Genomic DNA, 20,510 nt, shown 5'->3' with positions numbered 1-20,510 from the left:
GCTCAATGTGTGGTGGTGAGTAAGAAAGCAAATAGAATATTAGGAATTACCACAGAGACTGTGTCTGAATTCAAGAGGGCCTGGGACAGGCATGTAGGATCTCTCAGAGAGAGAAAGAGATAATGGTTACTGTGGATGGGCAGACTAGATGGGCCATTTGGCCTTTATCTGCCACGTGTCTATATTTCCATAAGAACATAAGAACTGCCATCTCCGGATCAGACTTTCGGTCCATCAAGTCCGGCGATCCGCACACGTGAAGGCCCAGCCAGGTGTACACCTGGCGTAATTTTAGTCACCCATATCCCTCTATGCCTTTCGTAAGGAGATGTGCATCTAGTTTGCTTTTAAATCCTAGAACGGTGGATTCTGCAATAACCTCCTCTGGGAGAGCATTCCAGGTGTCCACCACTCATTGTGTGAAGCAGAACTTCCTGATATTTGTCCTGGACTTGTCCCCCCTTAGCTTCAGTCCATGTCCTCTTGTCCGTGTCACATTGGACATTGTAAATCATTTTTTTTCCTGCTCTATTTTGTAAGTTAAGTGTGTAACTTACACGTGTAACTTACATGTGTACGTTACACATGTAACCTACACATGTAACTTACTTGTGTAACTTGCACTTGAAAGTACGCACTTGTAAATACGTATTTATAAGTACGCACTTGTAAATACGTACTTATAAGTACGGACTTGTAAATACATATTTATAAATACGCACTTGTAAATACGTATTTATAAGTACGCACATGTTAATACGTACTTATAAGTACAGACTTGTAAGTACGTACTTATAAGTACGCACTTGTAAATACGTGTACATGTATGTTAAGTTACACACTTAATATACATGTGTAACTTACACGTCTAAGTTACACACTTAACTTACATGTGTAACTTACACGTGTAATGTACACATTTAACTTACATGTGTAACTTACATAGTTACACGTGTAAGTTACACACTTAACTTACACGTGTAAGTTACACACTTAACTTACACGTGTAAGTTACACACTTAACTTACACGTGTAAGTTACACATGTAAGTTACACACTTAACTTACATGTGTAAGTTACATGTGTAAGTTACACACTTAACTTACATGTGTATATGTGTGTAACTTACACGTGTAATTAAATGTGTAAGTTACACGTGTAAGTTACACGTGTAAGTTACACACTTACACGTGTAACTTACACATGTAAGTTAAGTGTGTAACTTACATGTGTAACTTACATGTGTACGTTACACATGTAAGTTAAGTGTGTAACTTACATGTGTACATTACACATGTAAGTTACATGTGTAACATAGACTTGTAAGTTACACGTGTAAGTTACACACTTAACTTTCATGTGTAACTTACATATGTAACTTACACGTGTAACTTACTCTTGGTTTGTAATTAAATATTTGGTATAATAAACATAGCCTGCATCTTGCACATACCAGTCTGCAGTTTTCTTTTTGCTTCTTGCTATAAGTCTATGTAACTTACACACTTGTAAGTTACACATGTAAGTTACACATGTTAAGTTACAAACATACACACTTGTAAATACGTACTTATAAGTATGCACTTGTAAATACGTACTTATAAGTACTTATACTATACTTATCCTTGGCTCACATAAGAATCAGAGTATGAATGGCCACAATCACTGACCCGCAAGCTTTGCTTTGAAGAATGCTGGTGTAGAAGGACAGAGGCTGAAATAGACACTAAAAAATGACATGGGATTATTTCCCGCGGTTATCTGCGGGGACGGGAACGGTGATTAATTTTTTTACCGTCTCATTCTCTAGTCTGGATATGGCCTGGAATTGAAGTTCCTTGGATAATGCTGACAGGTTGTCAGCAAAACACTGATTGCAGCTGGCTTAATATTGACTCCTAAATGACATGCGCCACTTGCTTACAATAAATGCAAGAGGGTGTAGCTAGGGTTGCCAGATTTTACATTTGTAAAATCCGGACCCCTAGACCCGCCCCAAGGCCCACCCCGTTATGCCCCAGTCCTGACCCTAATCCTGCCCTAGCCCCGTCCCCTCTGCTTGCTCTGGTTGGGCAGGAGGGCATCCGCACACGTGATGTGATGACATCACACGCACTCGCATGTGCGCATGACGTTATCACGTAGCATCGTGCATGCGCGGACGCCCTCTTGCCCAACACAATTTCAGGGGAAGCTTTTCAAAACCCGGACAAAGTGCCGGGTTTTGAAAAGCTGTCCGGACCCCTGGACATGTCCTCGAAAGGGCGGGGAAATTCGGACGTCTGGTAACCCTAGGCGTAGCAATCATTGTATGTTAAGGGCCCAAGTGCTGCATTATGGTGTATGTAGTTATGAATTGTGCAAGTGGGAGTATGCAAATACACCAATTGACAAGGGTAGGCAACCTTGGTCCTCGAAGACCACAACCCAGTCAGGTTTCAGGATTTCCCTAATGAATATCTATGAGATCTATTTGCATACAATGGAGGCAGCACATGCGAATAGAACTCATAAATATTCATAAGGAAATCCTGAAACCGCTGGGAGCCTTCAAAGACTGAGCTTGCCCACCACTGCCATAGCAGAATCTTGGCACCCAGGTATAGAATTACTCTCTGATTGAATAATGTGTAGCTGCCAGTGTAATCTGTGTAAAGCTGAGAATCAGGAAGTCTCATGTTTGCATCCCATTGTGTTTATTTACTGTGCAGGCTAAAGCAAGTCCTTTAACTCTCCTGAAGTAGATATTCATCTGAGTGCTAAGTACATACCTTTATATGGATAAGTTGTCTGTATAAAGAGTAAAGCAGGCAAGCTGCTTAAATCCCACTGCAACACCTTGTGACCTTTAGAAACTCGCTTAACCCTTCATTGCCTCAGGCAAAGATGTGAGCCCTCTGGAGAGAGGGACAAGGTCTAATGTAACTCTTCTTGAGCTGCTACTGAAAAGATGTGAGCTAAAGCCAAGTGACATGAAGCTATGAATGGATTCCGCTAATTCATTGCTAGCTAGCAGATTCAAAACGAATGCAAGGAAGTTTTTCTTCACTCAGAGGGTGGTGGACACCTGGAACACGCTTCCAAATGAGGTAATAGGACAGAGTACAATACTGGGTTTCAAAATGGGGCTGGATGACTTCCTGGAAGCGAAGGGGATTACAGGGTATAGATAGAAGGTTACTCTACAGGTCATAAGCGAAAAGCGTATGACAGTTTTAGGGTATGAGCACTATCAGGTCCTGGACCTGAGGAGCCGACGCGTGAGCGGACTGCCGGGCATGATGGACCTCCGGTCTGACCCGACAGGGGCATTTCTTATGTTCTTATGTTCTAGAATGATCCAACATCATTAATGTGCACTGTCAGTAAACAGATTCTTCGCATAACATGGAAGAGGTTGGGGATAAGAAATGTTAGCGCATAGGAATGTGATAGTGCATCTTAATAAATCTAGCCCTTATACACTTATGAAAATATTTGTATGGATAAGTTATAGCTGACAATTGGATGGCTCACTCATGCACATGAAGGAACAGGGTTTGATATAACACTTTTCTGGGGTTACAGTCAAGGTTGGGGTTGGCCACTGTTGGAAACAGGATACTAGGCTTGATGGACCTTCGGTCTGTCCCAGTAAGGCAATTCTTATGGTCTTATGTGAGCCAATTATAGGATAATCAAGTCATTGTGACATCACTGATGAGGTTGGCTCTTAGGCATTGGTGGAATGAAGCATTATGACATCACAGTCTCAGCTCTGGAATGTTGATGCTCTTTGGGTTTCTGCCAGGTACTTGGGACCTGGATTGGCCACTGTTGGAAACAGGATACTGGGCTTGATGGACCTTCGGTCTGTTCCAGTATGGCTATTCTTATTTGAGCCAAGTATAGGATAATCAAGTCATTGTGAAATCACTGATGAGGTTGGCTCTTAGGCATTGGTGGAATGAGGCATTATGACATCACAGTCTCAGCTCTGGAATGTTGCTACTCTGGGTTTCTGCCAGGTACTTGGGACCTGGGTTGGCTACTATTGGAAACAGGATATTGGGCTTGATTGACCTTTGGTCTGTCCCAGTAGGGCTATTCTTATATACAGGTATTTATTTTGTACCTGGAGCAAAGGAGGGTTAATGCAGTCACAAGGAGCTGCAGTGGGAACTAACCCAGTCAGTGGCATAGTAAGGGGAAGCGAGGGGGGGCGTTCTGCCCTAGGCGCCGTCTTCATAAGGGTGCAGCACCACTCCTCCTCTCTGCCCCCCACCCCGCGCTCCTCTCTTTGCTATGCACGTGCACCTCTTGCCTTCCCTGTACCTTTTGTATTTTCCTGGTGCGAGGTTGCTGCCTGCATCGGCGCTCTCTCTGACATCACTTCCAGGACATGCGCCTAAGAAGTGACATCACAGGGAGAGCCAACACCGACATTGGCATGCTGCTCACACCGGAGAAGTTAAAAAGGTGCGGGGGAAGGGAAGGGGGCGCACACGCGGTGGGAGGGCAGGGGAGGGGTGCCACCGCCTCAGTCGCCGCTCACCCTTGCTACGCCGGTGGACCCAGTTCTGTGCTAACCACTGCATCACTCCTCCACTCATTAAGGCTAGCTGTAGAACCTTTTGGCCTTCCCCAGATTCCCAAATTTAAGCCTCTTACCTGTGGCCAAACGGTGTTTCCTGAACCTGGATTTAAGAAAAAGAAGCTCTTAGTAATCCTTGCTACACACATAAGGGCTTTTGAATTTGGCATCTCACCTTTGCCTTCCTTTTCTCCGCTCATCTATTCGTTGTGAGCACGTATGGTTTCTTCCCAAACGTGGCCGCACTTTCTGTTGGTCAAGCAAGTTTTTGATGCGGCTTGTAAATCGCCCTGGACGTCATGAAGTGCCAGCAAGATCTACCGGAGCTTGCTGAAAAAGGCTGCTCTTTTCAGAGTCTTATGTCCACCCGACACACTCTCAAAATTTGATTTGAATAAAAAACTAACCGCCTCCCCCACCCCTCTTTTTCATTTAGCTGCGCTAGAGGGTTTTTTTTTTAGCGCAGGCCGGCGAGGTAAGCGCTCCAATGCTCATAGGAATTCTATGAGCGTCGGAGCATTTACCGTGCCGGCTTGCGCTAAAAACCTCTAGCGCAGTTTGATAAAAGGGGTCCGACGTCTACAATTTTTAGGTATGCGACACACACGCAAGCACACACAAACACAAATATTCCTTTACATGCATACACACACTTATATGCAATCATACACTGATACCGCCCCCACACACATACTGACACACTTACACACATGCAAAGCTCCCACGCAGCCACACACATATATCCACATACACAAATACATAAATTCAAAGACACAGACACATAGACACATACAAACTCATATACACCCTGTACATTTATATACACACACACTCATAAATCCACACATACACTCACAGTCATGCATACATACACACGGACACAGACACACACATGCTCAAAGTTTTGTAAACATTTCCTTGCCCAAAAAGCTAGACAACGCTGCATCTGAAATGAATAATTTTACAGAACTAAGGGGTCCTTTTACTAAGGCGTGCTAGCCATTTATATTAGCGTGCTCTAAACGCTAACAGGTCCATAGGCTATAATGGACGCATTAGCGTTTAGCGCGCACTAAAACGACTAGCACGGCTTAGTAAAAGGACCCCTAAACTCTCAGAAAAGAGGAACATGAGAACGCTGGGAAGAATGATTAAATCCAAGTCATAAAAGAATATTTCTCTGCAGTAAATATCTGCATTGTATTGGGACAACACATAAAAGTTTGGAACGAAAACCACTACACAGCACTGTACAATCACAGGAATTTAAATAGTCCTATTTAGGAACTGAGATATTCTCTTCTTAGAGAGGGCTGTTTGTAGAGTTTCACCATAGCGCCCAAAGTGACCAGGCCCTTCAATTTTAATTTTGTAAAGACATCAGAGGTCCAGAAAGCTCTAACACGAAGCTCGCTCAGAATATTTAATCCTCAAATCTGCTATCAGCTTGCATACTGCCCCCTTTTCAATCTGAAGCGGAAACAACAATTTTGCCTGCAGAGCAGAGATCGATACACAGCAGCTTGTGCAAATCCCTGACTTGAATCTCAGTGCCCTGAATATTCATCCTTAACCTATTGGGCTTTCGGAACGCGATAGCACCCAAGAATCAGGGAGCCCACCTAACGCAACCAAAATGACAAAAATAAAACCAGCTTAACTTACCATTGGCCATGGCAAGCACTTGCATGTTTTCAAATTCGAGGGTGGTGTAAGCTGGATCTAATGCTTCGCTATAGTCTGCCATTTCCATGTCTATCAGCGCTTTGGAAAGCCGCATTATCATTTGCAAACAGCGGCTTCGTTCCAGTGAGTCCCCTGCTCGAGGTTATTGGCCTCTCAACCTTTCCCGTGTCCTCTATCTGTTATCCTTTATTTCAAATATTTCTCTGGAAGGATTTACTCAGTTTCAAGGCCTATACTCCCCAGGAGGGGTGGAGGCTTGGGGGTTAATATTTAATCATCCCACCTATTCGTGCACATTTTTAAAGCCTTTTTTTTTTCCTCCAAGATTCAGAGCAGCAGTGATTTTCAGTCTGCTTTATAGTTTAATTGTCCTACACTTTGCTGATTGCAGCTACTGGGCAAGTTCAGTGCACGCCTACAGAAGTATGTTTTCATTTATTTCAATATAGCTTCAAGGCTGATGACCCCACTGTTAAACTGTTATTAGCCTTAATCTTAGCAGAAATTTAGCCTCATGGATTCTAATTGCTGCAATAACAAAGGAAGTTAAGAGGTTAAATAATCAATTGTACCCTTCACAGACCTTTAATATTTCCTCATTTGAACTTTTAAAAATCCAAAACTCCTAGTTGATTTTGAGGCCTGGTAATTTGTATGACTTGAAAATTAAAAGGGGACAGATTCAAAACCAATGCTAGGAAGTTCTTCTTCACACAAAGGGTGGTAGACGCCTGGAATGCGCTTCCAGAGGGCGTGATAGGACAGTGTACGGTATCGGGGTTCAAGAAGGGACTGGATGATTTCCTGAAGGAAAAGGGGATAGAAGGGTATAGATAGAGGATTACTATACAGGTCCTGGACCTGATGGGCCGCCGCTTGAGCGGACTGCTGGGCATGATGGACCTCTGGTCTGATCCAGCAGAGCCACTGCTTATGTTCTTATGTTCTTAATATTTGCCCAGATTTTCCTGTTAATAAAAAATAAATTGGCCAGCAAAAAATTTGCTGCACCCCCTTTCAGTTCAAGAAACTCTCTAATTCACATATCGTATATTAGTTCCTAATTGTAGAACGTTAAATGCTCAGAGACCTAGAGGCTAGTTGGGGATACTACCCTGGTTTCGAGCCTCAACATCCAGTCATCGCATATACCAATCATTCATTGCTTTACATTCTAGAATAGAGTTCAACAAACTTCTCTGTTCATATCAATGTGTGAAAGACTTATCGTAAAGTGATTTCTGGGTTCCGACATGGACCACATTTTGTTACTGCTTCAGGGAACCCAAATTCAAACTTGAAATACTTACATATGTAGGTCTCTGAGAGTTGAATGCTATTCACAATAGAAGTTCCCGCACCCCCATTCCAGCCGGGATCAGCGTTATGCTCCAGAGTTCCTTTCTCTTCCGGCAGCCTTTCCATCTGTCCTTTTCCCTTCCTCCTGCACATCCCCGTGGCCCTCTTCGGCTACTCGGCAGCGGTGGCGATCAAGACAGGCTGTCGACGTCGGGGCCTTCCCTCTGCGAGTCCTGCCTGTGCGGAAACAAGAAGTTGAAACAAATAGGCAGGACTCGCAGAGGGAAGGCCCCGACGTTGGCAGTCTGTCTTGATTGCCGCCTCTGAAGAGTATCCGAAGGGGGTGCGGGTGCAGGTGGAAGGGAAAAGGGCTGCCGGAAGATGAAGGTGCTCCGGAGCATAACACCGACCCGACTGGGTTGATTTCTTTTTTTAGGATGCTGCCACCGCACCCCCCCCCCCCATGACACAATCTGGACTACAGCAGCGAATTAGAAAAGCAGCCTGGACATCCGACAGAGCCCCCAAAAAGAGGACATGTCTGTAGAAATCTGGACATCTGGTAACCCTAGCTATGGATGCCCTCAGCTGAAGGACTTGGGAATGCCTGTCAATTACTTGGCCTAGGGTTACCAGATGTCTGGGAAAACCCAGAGGACTGTCCAGGCCTCTCTCCTCTTCCCCAGTGTGCCGCGGCACACCTGAAATCTCAGGAGGCACGTTGGTATGCCACAGCACACAATTTGCGATACACTGAATTAGAAAATGAGAAACCTGCAAATGTGAAATAAACCACAGCTTGGCGTGTGATGCAATACACAGGATCGTATATTTTAGATATGTTTACATAGGAATAGCATTAATTAGATATACAATCCCATAATTCTCAGGAGCTTCTCATCATCAGTTAAGGGATGGTTTAGCGTTTGAAGCTGTGGCACATTACGGTAACAAGAGTTTGTCGATCGTTGCTCAACCAAAACACAAAATTGATTTTTTTTTTCTCTCACACAGTCATAAGATCTAATCTGACCAATCCTAGCAGTCCATCTCCAAGGTCCAAGGTTATAATGTCTATTAAAATACCTCAGTGACTCAGTCTTTTATTGGTTCTCATATACAGTAAAATGAACATGGGCAGCTTTCTTGCAAGTTATGCTAAAACTAGGCTCTTCCCTGAGTCTTCTTTTTACTACCGGGAATTACCTGTTGATTTTTGACATAACTGGTGCTTTTAGGTTGCATCTAATTGAATCTGGTCCCAAATGGACAGGTTTTCGCATTAAAAAAGACACTTGATACTAACGGGCACCCTTGGCAGAGAGGAGGAAAATGACTTTTTTATCTCCTCCCTGGAAGTGTACCCATTGGGCAGTGGAAAAGCTCAATTGTAGCTCAATTCCATGAGTTCTGACACTATTTTTTTGGCTTTACCACTTCCACTGGGAGAGTGTTCTGGGTGTCCAACACTTTCTCTGAAAAAAAGTGTTTCCTGATGTCACTCCTAAATCTACTGACCTGCAACCTCAGTTTATGTCCTCTAGTTCTACTGCTTCCCCTTCTCCTGAAAATATTTGGGTTTATATTAATACCTTGCCCTGTATTGGTAGCATGGAATATTGCTACACCTTAGATTTTGGCCAGGTACTAGTAACCTGGATTGGCCACCATGAGAACGGGCTACTGGGCTTGATGGACCATTGGTCTGACCCAGTAAGGCTATTCTTATGTTCTTACATGAGCCAAGTATAGGACAATGAAGCCATTGTAACATCACTGATGAGGTTGGTTCTGAGGCACTGTAGAATGAGGCATTATGACATCACAATCTCAGCTCTGGAATGTTGCTCTCATTGGGGTTCCAGAATCTTGCTATTCTTTGGGATGATGCAATGTTGCTACTCCTTGGGTTTTGGCCAGGTACTAGGGACCTGTATTGGCCACCGTGAGAATGGGCTACTGGGCTTGATGGACCATTGGTCTGATCCAGTAAGGCTATTCTTATGTTCTTATGTTCTATTAATAGAGTTACCAGATTTTATATCAGTAAAATCCAGACCACTAGACCCACCCAGTTACACCCTAGCTCCACCCTCAGCTCCACCCTCAGCCCTGCTCCACTGCCTGTTCTTTGGGCAGGAAGGCATCTGGGCATGCATGCAGGTCCAGGAAGTGATGTCAGAAGAAGAGCCAACGCAGGAGCGACAGCAGCTTTGGGGATTGCGATTCACACCAGGAACATTACAGAGGTACAGGGGAAGGGAAGCGGTGTTTGGGCGCAGCACTGGGGGTGGGGAGGGGTGGGGAAGGAGCGGGTAGGCAGAGAAGAAGAAGAGTGCCTCACCCCTGCCTAGATGGCACCCGGGGTGGCCCACCCCCCTGTGCGCGTGCATAATTATAGAATCAAACTAAGCACTGTTCTAGTCAGCGCCAATTATTTAGACACCTCAACAGTGGTGTAGTAAGGGGGGAGGCACAGAACCCCTCCTCTTCACCGGCGCAAGGTAGATGCCCGCGTTGGAACTGGCGCTCTCTCTGATGTCGCTTATGGGACTCTCGCACCTAGGAGGTGACGTCAAAGTGCGAGCTGATACCAACGTGGGGAATGCTGCTTATGCCAGAAAAGTTCAAAAGGTATGGGGAAAAGAGAAAGGGGCAGGCGCGCGGTAGGGGGGAGGTGGGGATGGGCACCATCACCCCCAGGCGCTGCTCACCTTTACTATGCCACCAGCCCTCAATTCAGGTTTTTTGTTTTTTAAATCTTTATTCATTTCAAATCTTAAATCAAGTACAATTTTGACATTTATCAATTAAGCATTCAAATACACTTGAAATCCTATAATTGATCATCATAATATAAAATATTACCCCCATACCTTATATATTTATGAAAATGATTTGTTTCAATTATAATCAAAAATACCCACCCCCTCCCCACTTAATGTCTTAAAATTTTATACAGGGAAGAATATGTTTAATCTTTACAATAATCTATTAATGGCCTCCACACATCTTGAAATTTGTTATAATTTCCTTTTTGGACAGCTAGTGTCCTTTCCATTTTATATATATGGCATACAGAGTTCCACCAAAAACAATAAATAAGTCTATTCCAATTCTTCCAATTGTAAGTGATCTGTTGAATGGCAACCCCAGTTAAAATTAGCAATAACTTGTTATTATTAGATGAGATTTGTTTCTTAGCCCTCATTTCTATACCAAATAAAACTGTGTCATATGATAATGCCACATGATTATCTAATTAATGTGATTCCAGATTGATTTCCAAAATTCTAATATATATGGACAATAGAATAACAAATGATCTAAAATCACTGCTTCAAGATGACAATGCCAGCATTTATCAGATTTACAGCTATCTTTACAGCTATCTAATTTTTTTAAACGAACAGGGGTCCAGAAAGCTCTGTGCAGGAAAATGGGTCCATGTGGAAATGATAATGGGAAATACTACCTTGGAACTGTTCAATGTATATGCACCTAATTCGAACCAAACTGAATTCTTTAAAAATCTTCAGCAATTATTAATACCACTGGCTGCTTCTAATTTAGTTGTGGCTGGGGATTTCAATGTTGTTATAGATCCATTATTGGATAAAAACCCTAGTAGATGTATGAAGTCATTAGGGTTAGATAATTTAATACAAAATTGTGTTTTGCATGATATATGGAGAATATTTCATTTTAATGATCAAGAATTTTCTTTTTACTCCCAGGTCCATAAATCTTTTTCTAGAATAGATTATTTATTTGTTTCAGATTCCTTAGTTCAACAAGTAACGATCCAATCATTCTATCTGATCATGGAATTCAGGTTTTTTAAAAAATTATGGATTAGTTTTTATATGACAGAAAGGCATCTTCTGTGTAGCTTAATTGCATTCAGGTTTGCGATGTCACCAGGCCTTCATTAGTAGAAAAAAGGTTTCCATGTCCACAGTGAATTATTTAAATATGCAAAGACAAATTTGCAGATCTTTCCTTCTGATATGGCGCTGCTACTGTGTTTCCCCGAAAATAAGACACTGTCTTATATTAATTTTGGGCCCAAAAAATGCACTAGGTCTTATTTCCGGGATATGCACATGGTCATATCTCCCTTTCTCTCCTTCCCCCCCAATTCTTCCTCTTTCCTTTCTCTCCCCATGTGCAGCATCTTTCCTCCCCACCCATCCCCCTGTGCAGCAGAAGTTTGCCCAGTTTCTATCCTTCCCTCTCTCCCATCCCTTGTGCAGCATAACCCTTGAGCACCCCATCCCCCTGCCCCACCATACAGCCATGCTGACCTTCCATCCTTCCCTCCCCACCGACTGCGAGCGAGCCCTACTTTGATCCAAAGCAGCGTCGGGCCAGCAGCACTCTAAACAGGCTGCTTTGGTCTTGTTCGTCAGGGAATTCGATCTGCCACATTACTGATGACGTCGTCAGCAACGCGGCAGAGTGAAATCCCCGATAGACAAGGCCATGGGCTTGCCGTGCCCCTGGGGCTTGCGCACATCTGAGAAGCTGAAAGCTGCGCTGCTTTGGTTGAAGGTAGGGCTCACTTGCGGTCGGTGGGGAGGGAAGGCTGGAGGGTCGGCAGGGGTTTGGCTGCGCGGTGGGGAATAGGACTGCGGCGGCGGGGGTGGGTGGGGGGAGGTTGAAGTTGCTGCCGGTGAATCCTGGGACTTGGGCTTATTTTTGGGGTAGGTCTTATATTATATTATACAAAACAATTAGTACTCCAGGAAGAGGAAAATATTTTGCTCCTGCAATTATGTTTATGAGTTTTCATGGTAAATTTTCTTTCTTGGCAACAGTTCTGTTAGACAGGTCCCAGAAGAACAACATTATAAACTCATCTACAGTATAAGGTGGTATTTTTATTCAGGTACAATAAAAGCTTTTCTTCAAAATAAATGATAAAATTGTATCGGCGGTCTGTGACGTTAAAGCGCTGTGCATGCCTGGATGACCTTCACTAAGTCGGGGCTAAGCGACTGAATGAAATTAACAGTTGCTGTTTTATCAAGGATGTAGTGCTCATGACTCCAACCACGGTACATGGGCTTGCCGTGCCCCTGGGGCTTGCGCACATCTGAGAAGCTGAAAGCTGCGCTGTCGGCAGCTTCACTACCAGCAGGGCCTCCCATGGTAAGGTTAGTAGCTGTCCGGATTTTCCCAGGCATGTCCTCTTTTTAGAGGACATGTCTGGGTGTCCGGACGGCTTTTCAGAACCCGGCACTTTGTCCAGGTTTTGAAAAGCTTCCACCTGGGGACCGTGTCGGGACAGCATCTGCGCATGTCACGTGCAAGTGTGACATCATTGCGTTGCATCTGCGCACGGGCAGATGCCCTCCCGACGCAATCCCAAGGACAAGAACAGGTTGAGGGGAGCAGGGCTGGGAGCGAGGCTGGGGCAGAACGGGATGTGACTTGGGCATAATAGGGCGGGGCAACGGGTCCAGATTTTACAGGAAAACTTTTCCACACCCCCCTTGTAAGCTAAGCATAGGACAATCAAGCCATTGTTTCATCACTGATCTATTGTTATTAGTGGAATGAGGCATTATGATGTCACAATCTCAGCTCTGGTTACCAGAGACTGAAACTCTTCACACTCTTTTCAGCTACTCTCCCTATAGGCTAAGGCTCTTTACACCTGCATTATGAGGTCATAGAGCTTTATGGTAATAGAAACATGATGGCAGATAAAGGCCAAATGGCCCATCTGCAGCATCCACTACTACCTCCTCTCCCTATTGGCTATGGCTCTTAACATTTTCATCTTCTCTTCCTATAGGCTAAGGCTCTTTACACCTGCATTGTGAGGTCATAGAGCTTTATGGTAATAGAAACATGATGGCAGACAAAGGCCAAATGGCCCATCTGCAGCATCAACTACCACCTCCTCTCCCTATTGGCTATGGCTCTTAACATTTGCATCTTCTCTTCCTATAGGCTAAGGCTCTTTACACCTGCATTGTGATGTCATAGAGCTTTATGGTAATAGAAACGTGATGGCAGATGAAGGCCAAATGGCCCATCCAATTGGCCCATCCACAGTAACCATTATCTCTTTCTCTAAGAGATCCCACATGCCTATCCCAAGCTCTCTTGAATTCACAGTTTATAAGCAATATACAAAGAAATAAGCTCTAATGGCCACAAAAAGATTGGCAGATGGTTAGGCACAATACACCTAGGGCAGGGGTAGGGAACTCCAGTCCTCGAGAGCCGTATTCCAGTCAGGTTGTCAGGATTTCCCCAATGAATATGCATTGAAAGCAGTGCATGCACATAGATCTCATGCATATTCATTGGGGAAATCCTGAAAACTCGACTGGAATACGGCTGTCGAGGACCTGAGTTCCCTACCCCTGACCTAGGGTCTCTCATCGAGGGCCATTTTCGATATGATGCCCAAATCCAAGTCTGAATGTTTTGCAGCACACACACAAAAATCCAGTACCAAACATGCCCATTTTCAAAACTGCAAAACGTCTCTTTTTTTAAAAAAAATTGAAAATGGTCTTTTTTCAGATGTAAGTTTATCTGTTTAACTATTTTAAAAACCAAAAACACATTCAAAAGAAAAATACACAAAACAAGCGATTGGAATGTAGGAGGGGGCCAGTAAAAAGCTCTCAGCTCAACCAACGAAATTGGGGCAGTCTCCATCGAGGGCTATACACTTAGTCCAGTGATTTTCCACTTTTTTGGGTTCCGTCATATAGAAACATGATGGCAGATAAAGGCCAAATGGCCCATCCAGTCTGCCCATCCACAGTAACCATTATCTTTTTCTCTCTCCGAGAGATCCCACGTGCCTATCCCAGGCCCTCTTGAATTCAGACACAGTCTCTGTTTCCACCACCTCTTCCGGGAGACTGTTTCATGCATCTACCACCCTTTCCATAAAAAAGTATTTTCTGAGATTACTCCGGAGCCTATCACCTCTTAACTTCATCCTATGCCCTCTCATTGCAGAGTTTCCTTTCAAATGAAAGATTCTAGACTCATGCGCATTTACATCACATATCTCCCCTCTCCCGCCTTTCCTCCAAAGTATACAGATTGAAATCTTTAACTCTGTCCCCATACACCTTATGACGAAGACCACACACCATTTTAGTAGCCTTCCTCTGGACAACTCCATCCTTTTTATATCTTTTTGAAGGTGCGGCCTCCAGAATTGTACATAATATTCTAAATGAGGTCTCACCAGAGCCTTATACAGAGGCATCAATACCTCTTTTTTTCTACTGGCCATATCTCTCCCTATGCAACCTAGCATCCTTCTAGCTTTCGCCGTCACCTTTTCAACCTGTTTTGCCACTTTAAAAGCATCACATATGTTTTGGTTTAGTGTCTACTGTTAAAAAAAAAAAGCACACACTAAAACATTTTAAAAAGCCTTACTCCAGTGCTGTCTCAAAAATTGCAAAAAGTGCCTTTTAATCTTTTTTTTTTTTTTGCATCATTTCATTTACTCTGGATGCCCCCAGACTTCAGGCCAGTTTACAAATCTTTTACTGCTCTGAAAATAGTGCAAGAAACAGCATATTTGCATCTGGACTGGCTCAAAACTGAGCTGGACGTGTGAATTTATACATTAAAATTGGGCAGCTATAGTCAATTGATCATAGTTGATTCCCCCCCCCCATAAAAACCAACCCCCTACTTTTCTTATTTAGGCTGGATTGGGATTTTCAGTTCAATTTGCTCCTTTTTTTTAATATTCTGCCCACCAAACAATATAAACAAACCCTTTTCCAATGTATAAGCACTCATCCAGAAAAAAGATCTTTAAAAAAAAAAAAACATCTGCCCAGGCAGAGAACAAAAGTCATGGGATAAAGTCAACAGTCTTCACCAGAAACTCGGTGAGCAATTCTTGCTTTTTATCCCTTTGAAATTTCAAATTCCAGTTTGTGGACAAAGTCCTGTCTACTTCTGAATACAGACCTCCGACCACTGACCAAACTCCATTTGCAGTAACAAGCCTATTTATTCCTTTTTTGTACCTTGCTCATTGCTTAGTTCGCCACCTGCACAAGTTGGGACTGCATTTAGGATTTTGTGCTAAGGCCAGGCTTTTCCCATGCTGGCTGCTTCATTAGTTATCTGGCCAGGAAAGAGGAACGAGATGCAACTGAGAATTGCTTACGGAAAGCCAGGCATCACTTAGTATCATTTTTTAAATATGTATAAAAGGTAGGTATATTAATGATAGAGTGCTTGAAGAAATACTCTGGTCTAATTTTGCTTCTGCTAGCAATTTGGGGCCACAAATAGAATTAAAACACGTTGATTCGAGACTTTAGAAGACAACAAGGTAGAAATAATTCTGGGAAGCTCTGCTTCAACTAGTTAACTGATAACCAGACAATAGCCTTTTTTTTTTTTTTCTAAGTTCACTTTGTCTCGATGCTGATTTTCACTATTAAGGCGAAATTACACTTCTGCTAATGATTTCTTTGGCTTGTTTATTCTGTCTTAAAAAATTAACCGAGGTTTAGTTTAATGCATCGTTTGAAAAACTTCAGGCTTTAAACCAGTAATAAAACCTTTCGGTGTCTAAGCAGCATGTTCCTACCAAATGTAAGATTTTGCAGACTTTTGGACTTGTTCTTTAAGGGCTCCTTTTACAAAGGTGCGCTAGCGGTTTTAGCGTGCGCAAAAATGCCGCACACGCTAGCCACTACCGCCTCCTCTTGAGCGGGTGGTAGTTTTTCGGTAGTTTTTGTAAAAGGAGCCCTAAGAGTGGAGGCAGCTGTTTTCAGAACGTGCATATTTGCAGTGTGGTTATTAAAAATGAAAAAAACCCAAACCACCCAACAATAGTTTTAGCCTTCAGTTTCAAGAGCAATTACAGTGCAAAATATCTGCAAATTTAACTGAATTATTTCATAGGCTGAAAAGTCATTTAACCAAACAAAATTATGCCCTGGCCCACCACAAGTTTCAGAATGGGGAGTAATGTTCTTGCTACGTTTGCTGAGACTAATGAAAGTCATGTTAACTTAAGCATAAGCTTTAGATGATCTAGGGGGGTTATTTGTTATTTGTTTCTCCTAACTCTGCCGATATCTTTTCTGTCACTTTGCCCCACAACAGGGGAATGCCTTACTGTCATTTGTATGAGAGAAAAAAAAAAAAAAGACTTAAACTGATTCAAGGGCAACCTGAAAAGTTTCCTTTTCCAGGATGCCTTCACTTTATGATATGTCTTTAAGAGAAGATCCATATCTACCACTCATCAGTTCTATCACCTAAACCTCCCTCAGTTCTTTCCTTTTAAGAATGTACTTCTCCCCTACTTTCCTTCTGTTCCAGTTTGCCTGTTCATTGACGTATTTAATAACCATGTTTCTGTTTCTTATTTTTTTTAATCCCCTATTCCAGTGGTAGGCAATTCCGGTCCTCAAGGCCCGGAGCCAGGTCTGGTTTTCAGGATATCCACCATGAATTTGCATGCACTGCCTCCTTGAGATGCAAATCTATCTCGTGCATATTTATTGTGGATATCCTGAAAACCTGACCTGGCTCCGGCTCTCGAGGACCGGAATTGCCTACCCCTGCCCAATTCTAATTTCCTGTAACTTGCTTAGAAATTGTGATAAGCGGTTGAATCAAATTTTAATAAAACTTGAAACTTGAGACTAGTGGGTTAACAGTGGGTTTCTGTCTGCCAGCATCTTCACATTTCCTCTAGCCCAGGGGTAGGGAACTCCGGTCCTCAAGAGCCGTATTCCAGTCGGGTTTTCATGATTTCCCCAATGAATATGCATTGAAAGCAGTGCATGCAAATAGATCTCATGCATATTCATTGGGGAAATCCTGAAAACCCAACTGGAATACGGCTGTCGAGGACCTGAGTTCCCTACCCCTGCTCTAGCCAGAAGCTTTAAGCCAAAATTTTAGAAATTTCAAGATTTGAATTAGCTTTTATTTCTTCCACTAGTTCTCAGAGAGTGATTTTTTGAATTAATCATGCAATGACTGGACGGTAAACTCTTACCCCAAGAGAGGGTTGTCACCCTCTCTTCAGAGTTTCACTTTTCTGAGCATATTTTTATAAATCCTTTTCACTCTCTGTGTACTAGTTTTCAGTACAGTCAGTTCTTATTTTGGTTATTATACACATTTTGGCTGACTTTCCTTATAATCTTTCCCTGTGTATAGTGTTAAGCCAAAATTTAGCATACAATAATTTATCCTGGCAAAAGGAAAAAAAAATAAAATTTTTTAAAATCATTCATGGAGGCAGAAGTTGACTGGTGGCTTTGCTCTGATAAACATTCCAAGAGTACTAGCACTGTCGTGCCGAGGGACCGGCTCTGGGGTGCCAGGGGGTGCTGAGCATCATTAATATTAAGCAAGCTCCTTGATTGCGTCCAGGGAGGGATAATTCAATTGTGTTTGACACCCCCATTTATTTGGATAGATTGGCTCTTGCACTTATGTGAGTTAAAGTTCAAGAAAGGGACGAAGACCATCCTCTTCACAGAATACTATAGCCAGTAATGCAACAAAGAGGAGATGGTTGGCTAGTCCCCACGAGGAACTTCTATAGGATAAATGCAGTAGGGACAGGGGATAGGAAGCTAGTACTTCCAATATGAACATGGATCACGATACAGACACTTACGGCCTCTTTTACAAAGCCGTGCAGCAACAGCCCCGAAGCCCTTTAAATTTCTATGGGCTTCGGGGCCGTTAGCGCAGCACAGCCGCTAGTGCAGCTTTGTAAAAGAGGCCGTAAGCATGAATTAAAATAGTAATATGAACACATGCACAATACTATTAGTATGGATGTATATATGAATATGTGTGTATAATATGACAAAATATGAATATATATAGATAATATAATATGAAGGTATAATATGAATAAAATACAGGATATATTTTATATAGGTATGTACAAGTAGGTATGTATAAACCAGTGGTCTCAAACTCAAACCCTTTGCAGGGCCACATTTGGGATTTGTAGGTATTTGGAGGGCCGCAGAAAAAATAGTTCATGTCATTAAAGAAATGACAATTTTGCATGAGGTAAAACTCTTTATAGTTTATAAATCTCCCCCCCTCGAAGGCTTGCATGTTCCCCCCCCTTTTGTGCAGCGTCCTCCTGCTTTCCCCCTGGCCTCCCGGTCTTAGTTTCAGCTAATTACCGCAGCCTGCAGAGAGGATTGCCGGTGCTGTAGCGTTCCTTGCAGGCTGCCATCAGCCTTTGCAGTACGTTCCCTCTGCCGCAGTCCTGCCCCTCCTCTGACATCAGGGGCAGGATCGCAGCAGAGGAAACGTGCTGCTGAGGACGACGGCAGCCTGCAAAGATCGCTACAGTACTGACAATCCTCTCTGCAGGCTGCAGTAATTATCTGAAGGTAAGAGCAAGAGGCCAGGGGGGAAGCCGGAGGACACTGCAAAGAGTGGACAGCACTAGTACAGACCTTGGGCCGCAAAATAGTACCTGGCGGGCCGCATGTGGCCCCTGAGACGCGAGTTTCAGACCACTGGTATAAACAGATAGATTGATTATATATTATAGGTGGAAATAAGAAAGAGGATTGATTTATGATTTAAGAGAGCTGTATTGAGAACCAACTCAGAAAATGCTAACTCTGTATTGTATCACCTTTTCCAAAAGCACAAGTATTGATTAAGGTTTAATAATGTATTGATTATGGTTTAATAATGTCTGTATTGAAACCATCCCAGGAAACACAAACTCTATATTGTAACACCTTTACAAAAGCTCGTGTATTTACATAACACCATTCCAAAGCTCATATAAACTGCTCTGAACTGACTCCCCCAGTCATTAGCAGAAGTACAGAAGCTTTCAAAAAACAATAAACATACCGTCCTCAGTATTAGCAGGTGCCTAAATGCTATTCTACAAATATCTGCTTAAATTACATAGCACATATTTGCAATTGGGAAGGGGGGTTTACAAGGGAGGAACATGGGTGGGACTTAGGGATCCCCCACTTATGTAAGTTATCCACACCTCCGATATGGCTTTTGCACCCATGCCAGTTCTTGGGTTGGTGACGTAACTGCAGGCACGTAAATAGTAAGTTAGTCTACTTTTCAATAAACAAATCTAGGTTGTCTAGGTTCCCTTATAGAATAAGTAACTACCCATATGCCTCTGGAGGTGCCCACTTACGGAATTATCTCCATAGGGATATTTGGGGGGAAAAAGACTAAGGGCGGCAGGAAACAAATTAATCCTAGCCATTCTAGTTGGTTAGGTGCCTGGGTTTCCATAAGGTCTCTACGAGGGGCCACTGAAAAGTTCTCAGCCCAACCACCGAGGGCTATGCACTTACTCCGCCGTAAGTGTATAGCTCTCAATGGAGACTGCCCCAACTTTTCAGCGGCCCCTCATAATTACAGAAATGAGTGCCGGACCAAACTGCACGGTGAGTTAAACAATCAAGTCCTCATTTCACTTTCTGGCACAAGAGTTTGAAATCTGGAATCTTGGTAAGTTGTGACATCCTTTCATGGACCTTTAGAGACCATGTATCCCTTCTTTTGGTAATGGAGAAATGATTTCTGTTATCTCAGAAGCCTGTATGCTACAAACCTTTTCCGATCCCTTAAAAGCTAATAGAACCTTATAAAGACTTCCGGTTTCTCCAGGATTGATAAAGCTACTAGAACTGCATTGCAAACTTGAAACAGGATTCAGATGCATTATTAACACCTCAAAGCTATTCAAGAAATATATGAATTCAATAAAAAGCTATAAGCGCATATGTAATGTTTTACAGTATTTGTTAACACTTGACTTTTGATGCATTCAAATAGACTAAAAAGGCAGACTCACTATCTCAAAATCAAATTCATCTGAAACGGGAACAAAATGCATTACAAATGGGGGCCACAGATATTCCTGAACTCTAAACTAGCTCACTGAGTAAAGCTATAGATC

The 20,510-nt window shown here is 42.9% G+C and overlaps 1 protein-coding gene across 1 annotated transcript in view; it reads right to left on the bottom strand.

Moving 5' to 3' along the window:
- The window catches only part of HNF4A (hepatocyte nuclear factor 4 alpha), a 52,256-nt gene extending 45,807 nt beyond the window's left edge, over positions 1-6,449 (bottom strand). Inside the window, exon 1 of the mRNA XM_033962634.1 lies at positions 6,239-6,449. Coding sequence (XP_033818525.1) covers positions 6,239-6,359 — 121 coding nt within the window. The 5' untranslated portion in view covers positions 6,360-6,449. The remainder of the gene's footprint in view (positions 1-6,238) is intronic.
- Positions 6,450-20,510: the final 14,061 nt, after the last annotated feature.

Source organism: Geotrypetes seraphini, chromosome 11 (genome assembly GCF_902459505.1).
Source record: "Geotrypetes seraphini chromosome 11, aGeoSer1.1, whole genome shotgun sequence".
Classification (NCBI taxonomy): domain Eukaryota; kingdom Metazoa; phylum Chordata; class Amphibia; order Gymnophiona; family Dermophiidae; genus Geotrypetes; species Geotrypetes seraphini.
This window is presented reverse-complemented; position numbering and strand designations above follow the sequence as displayed.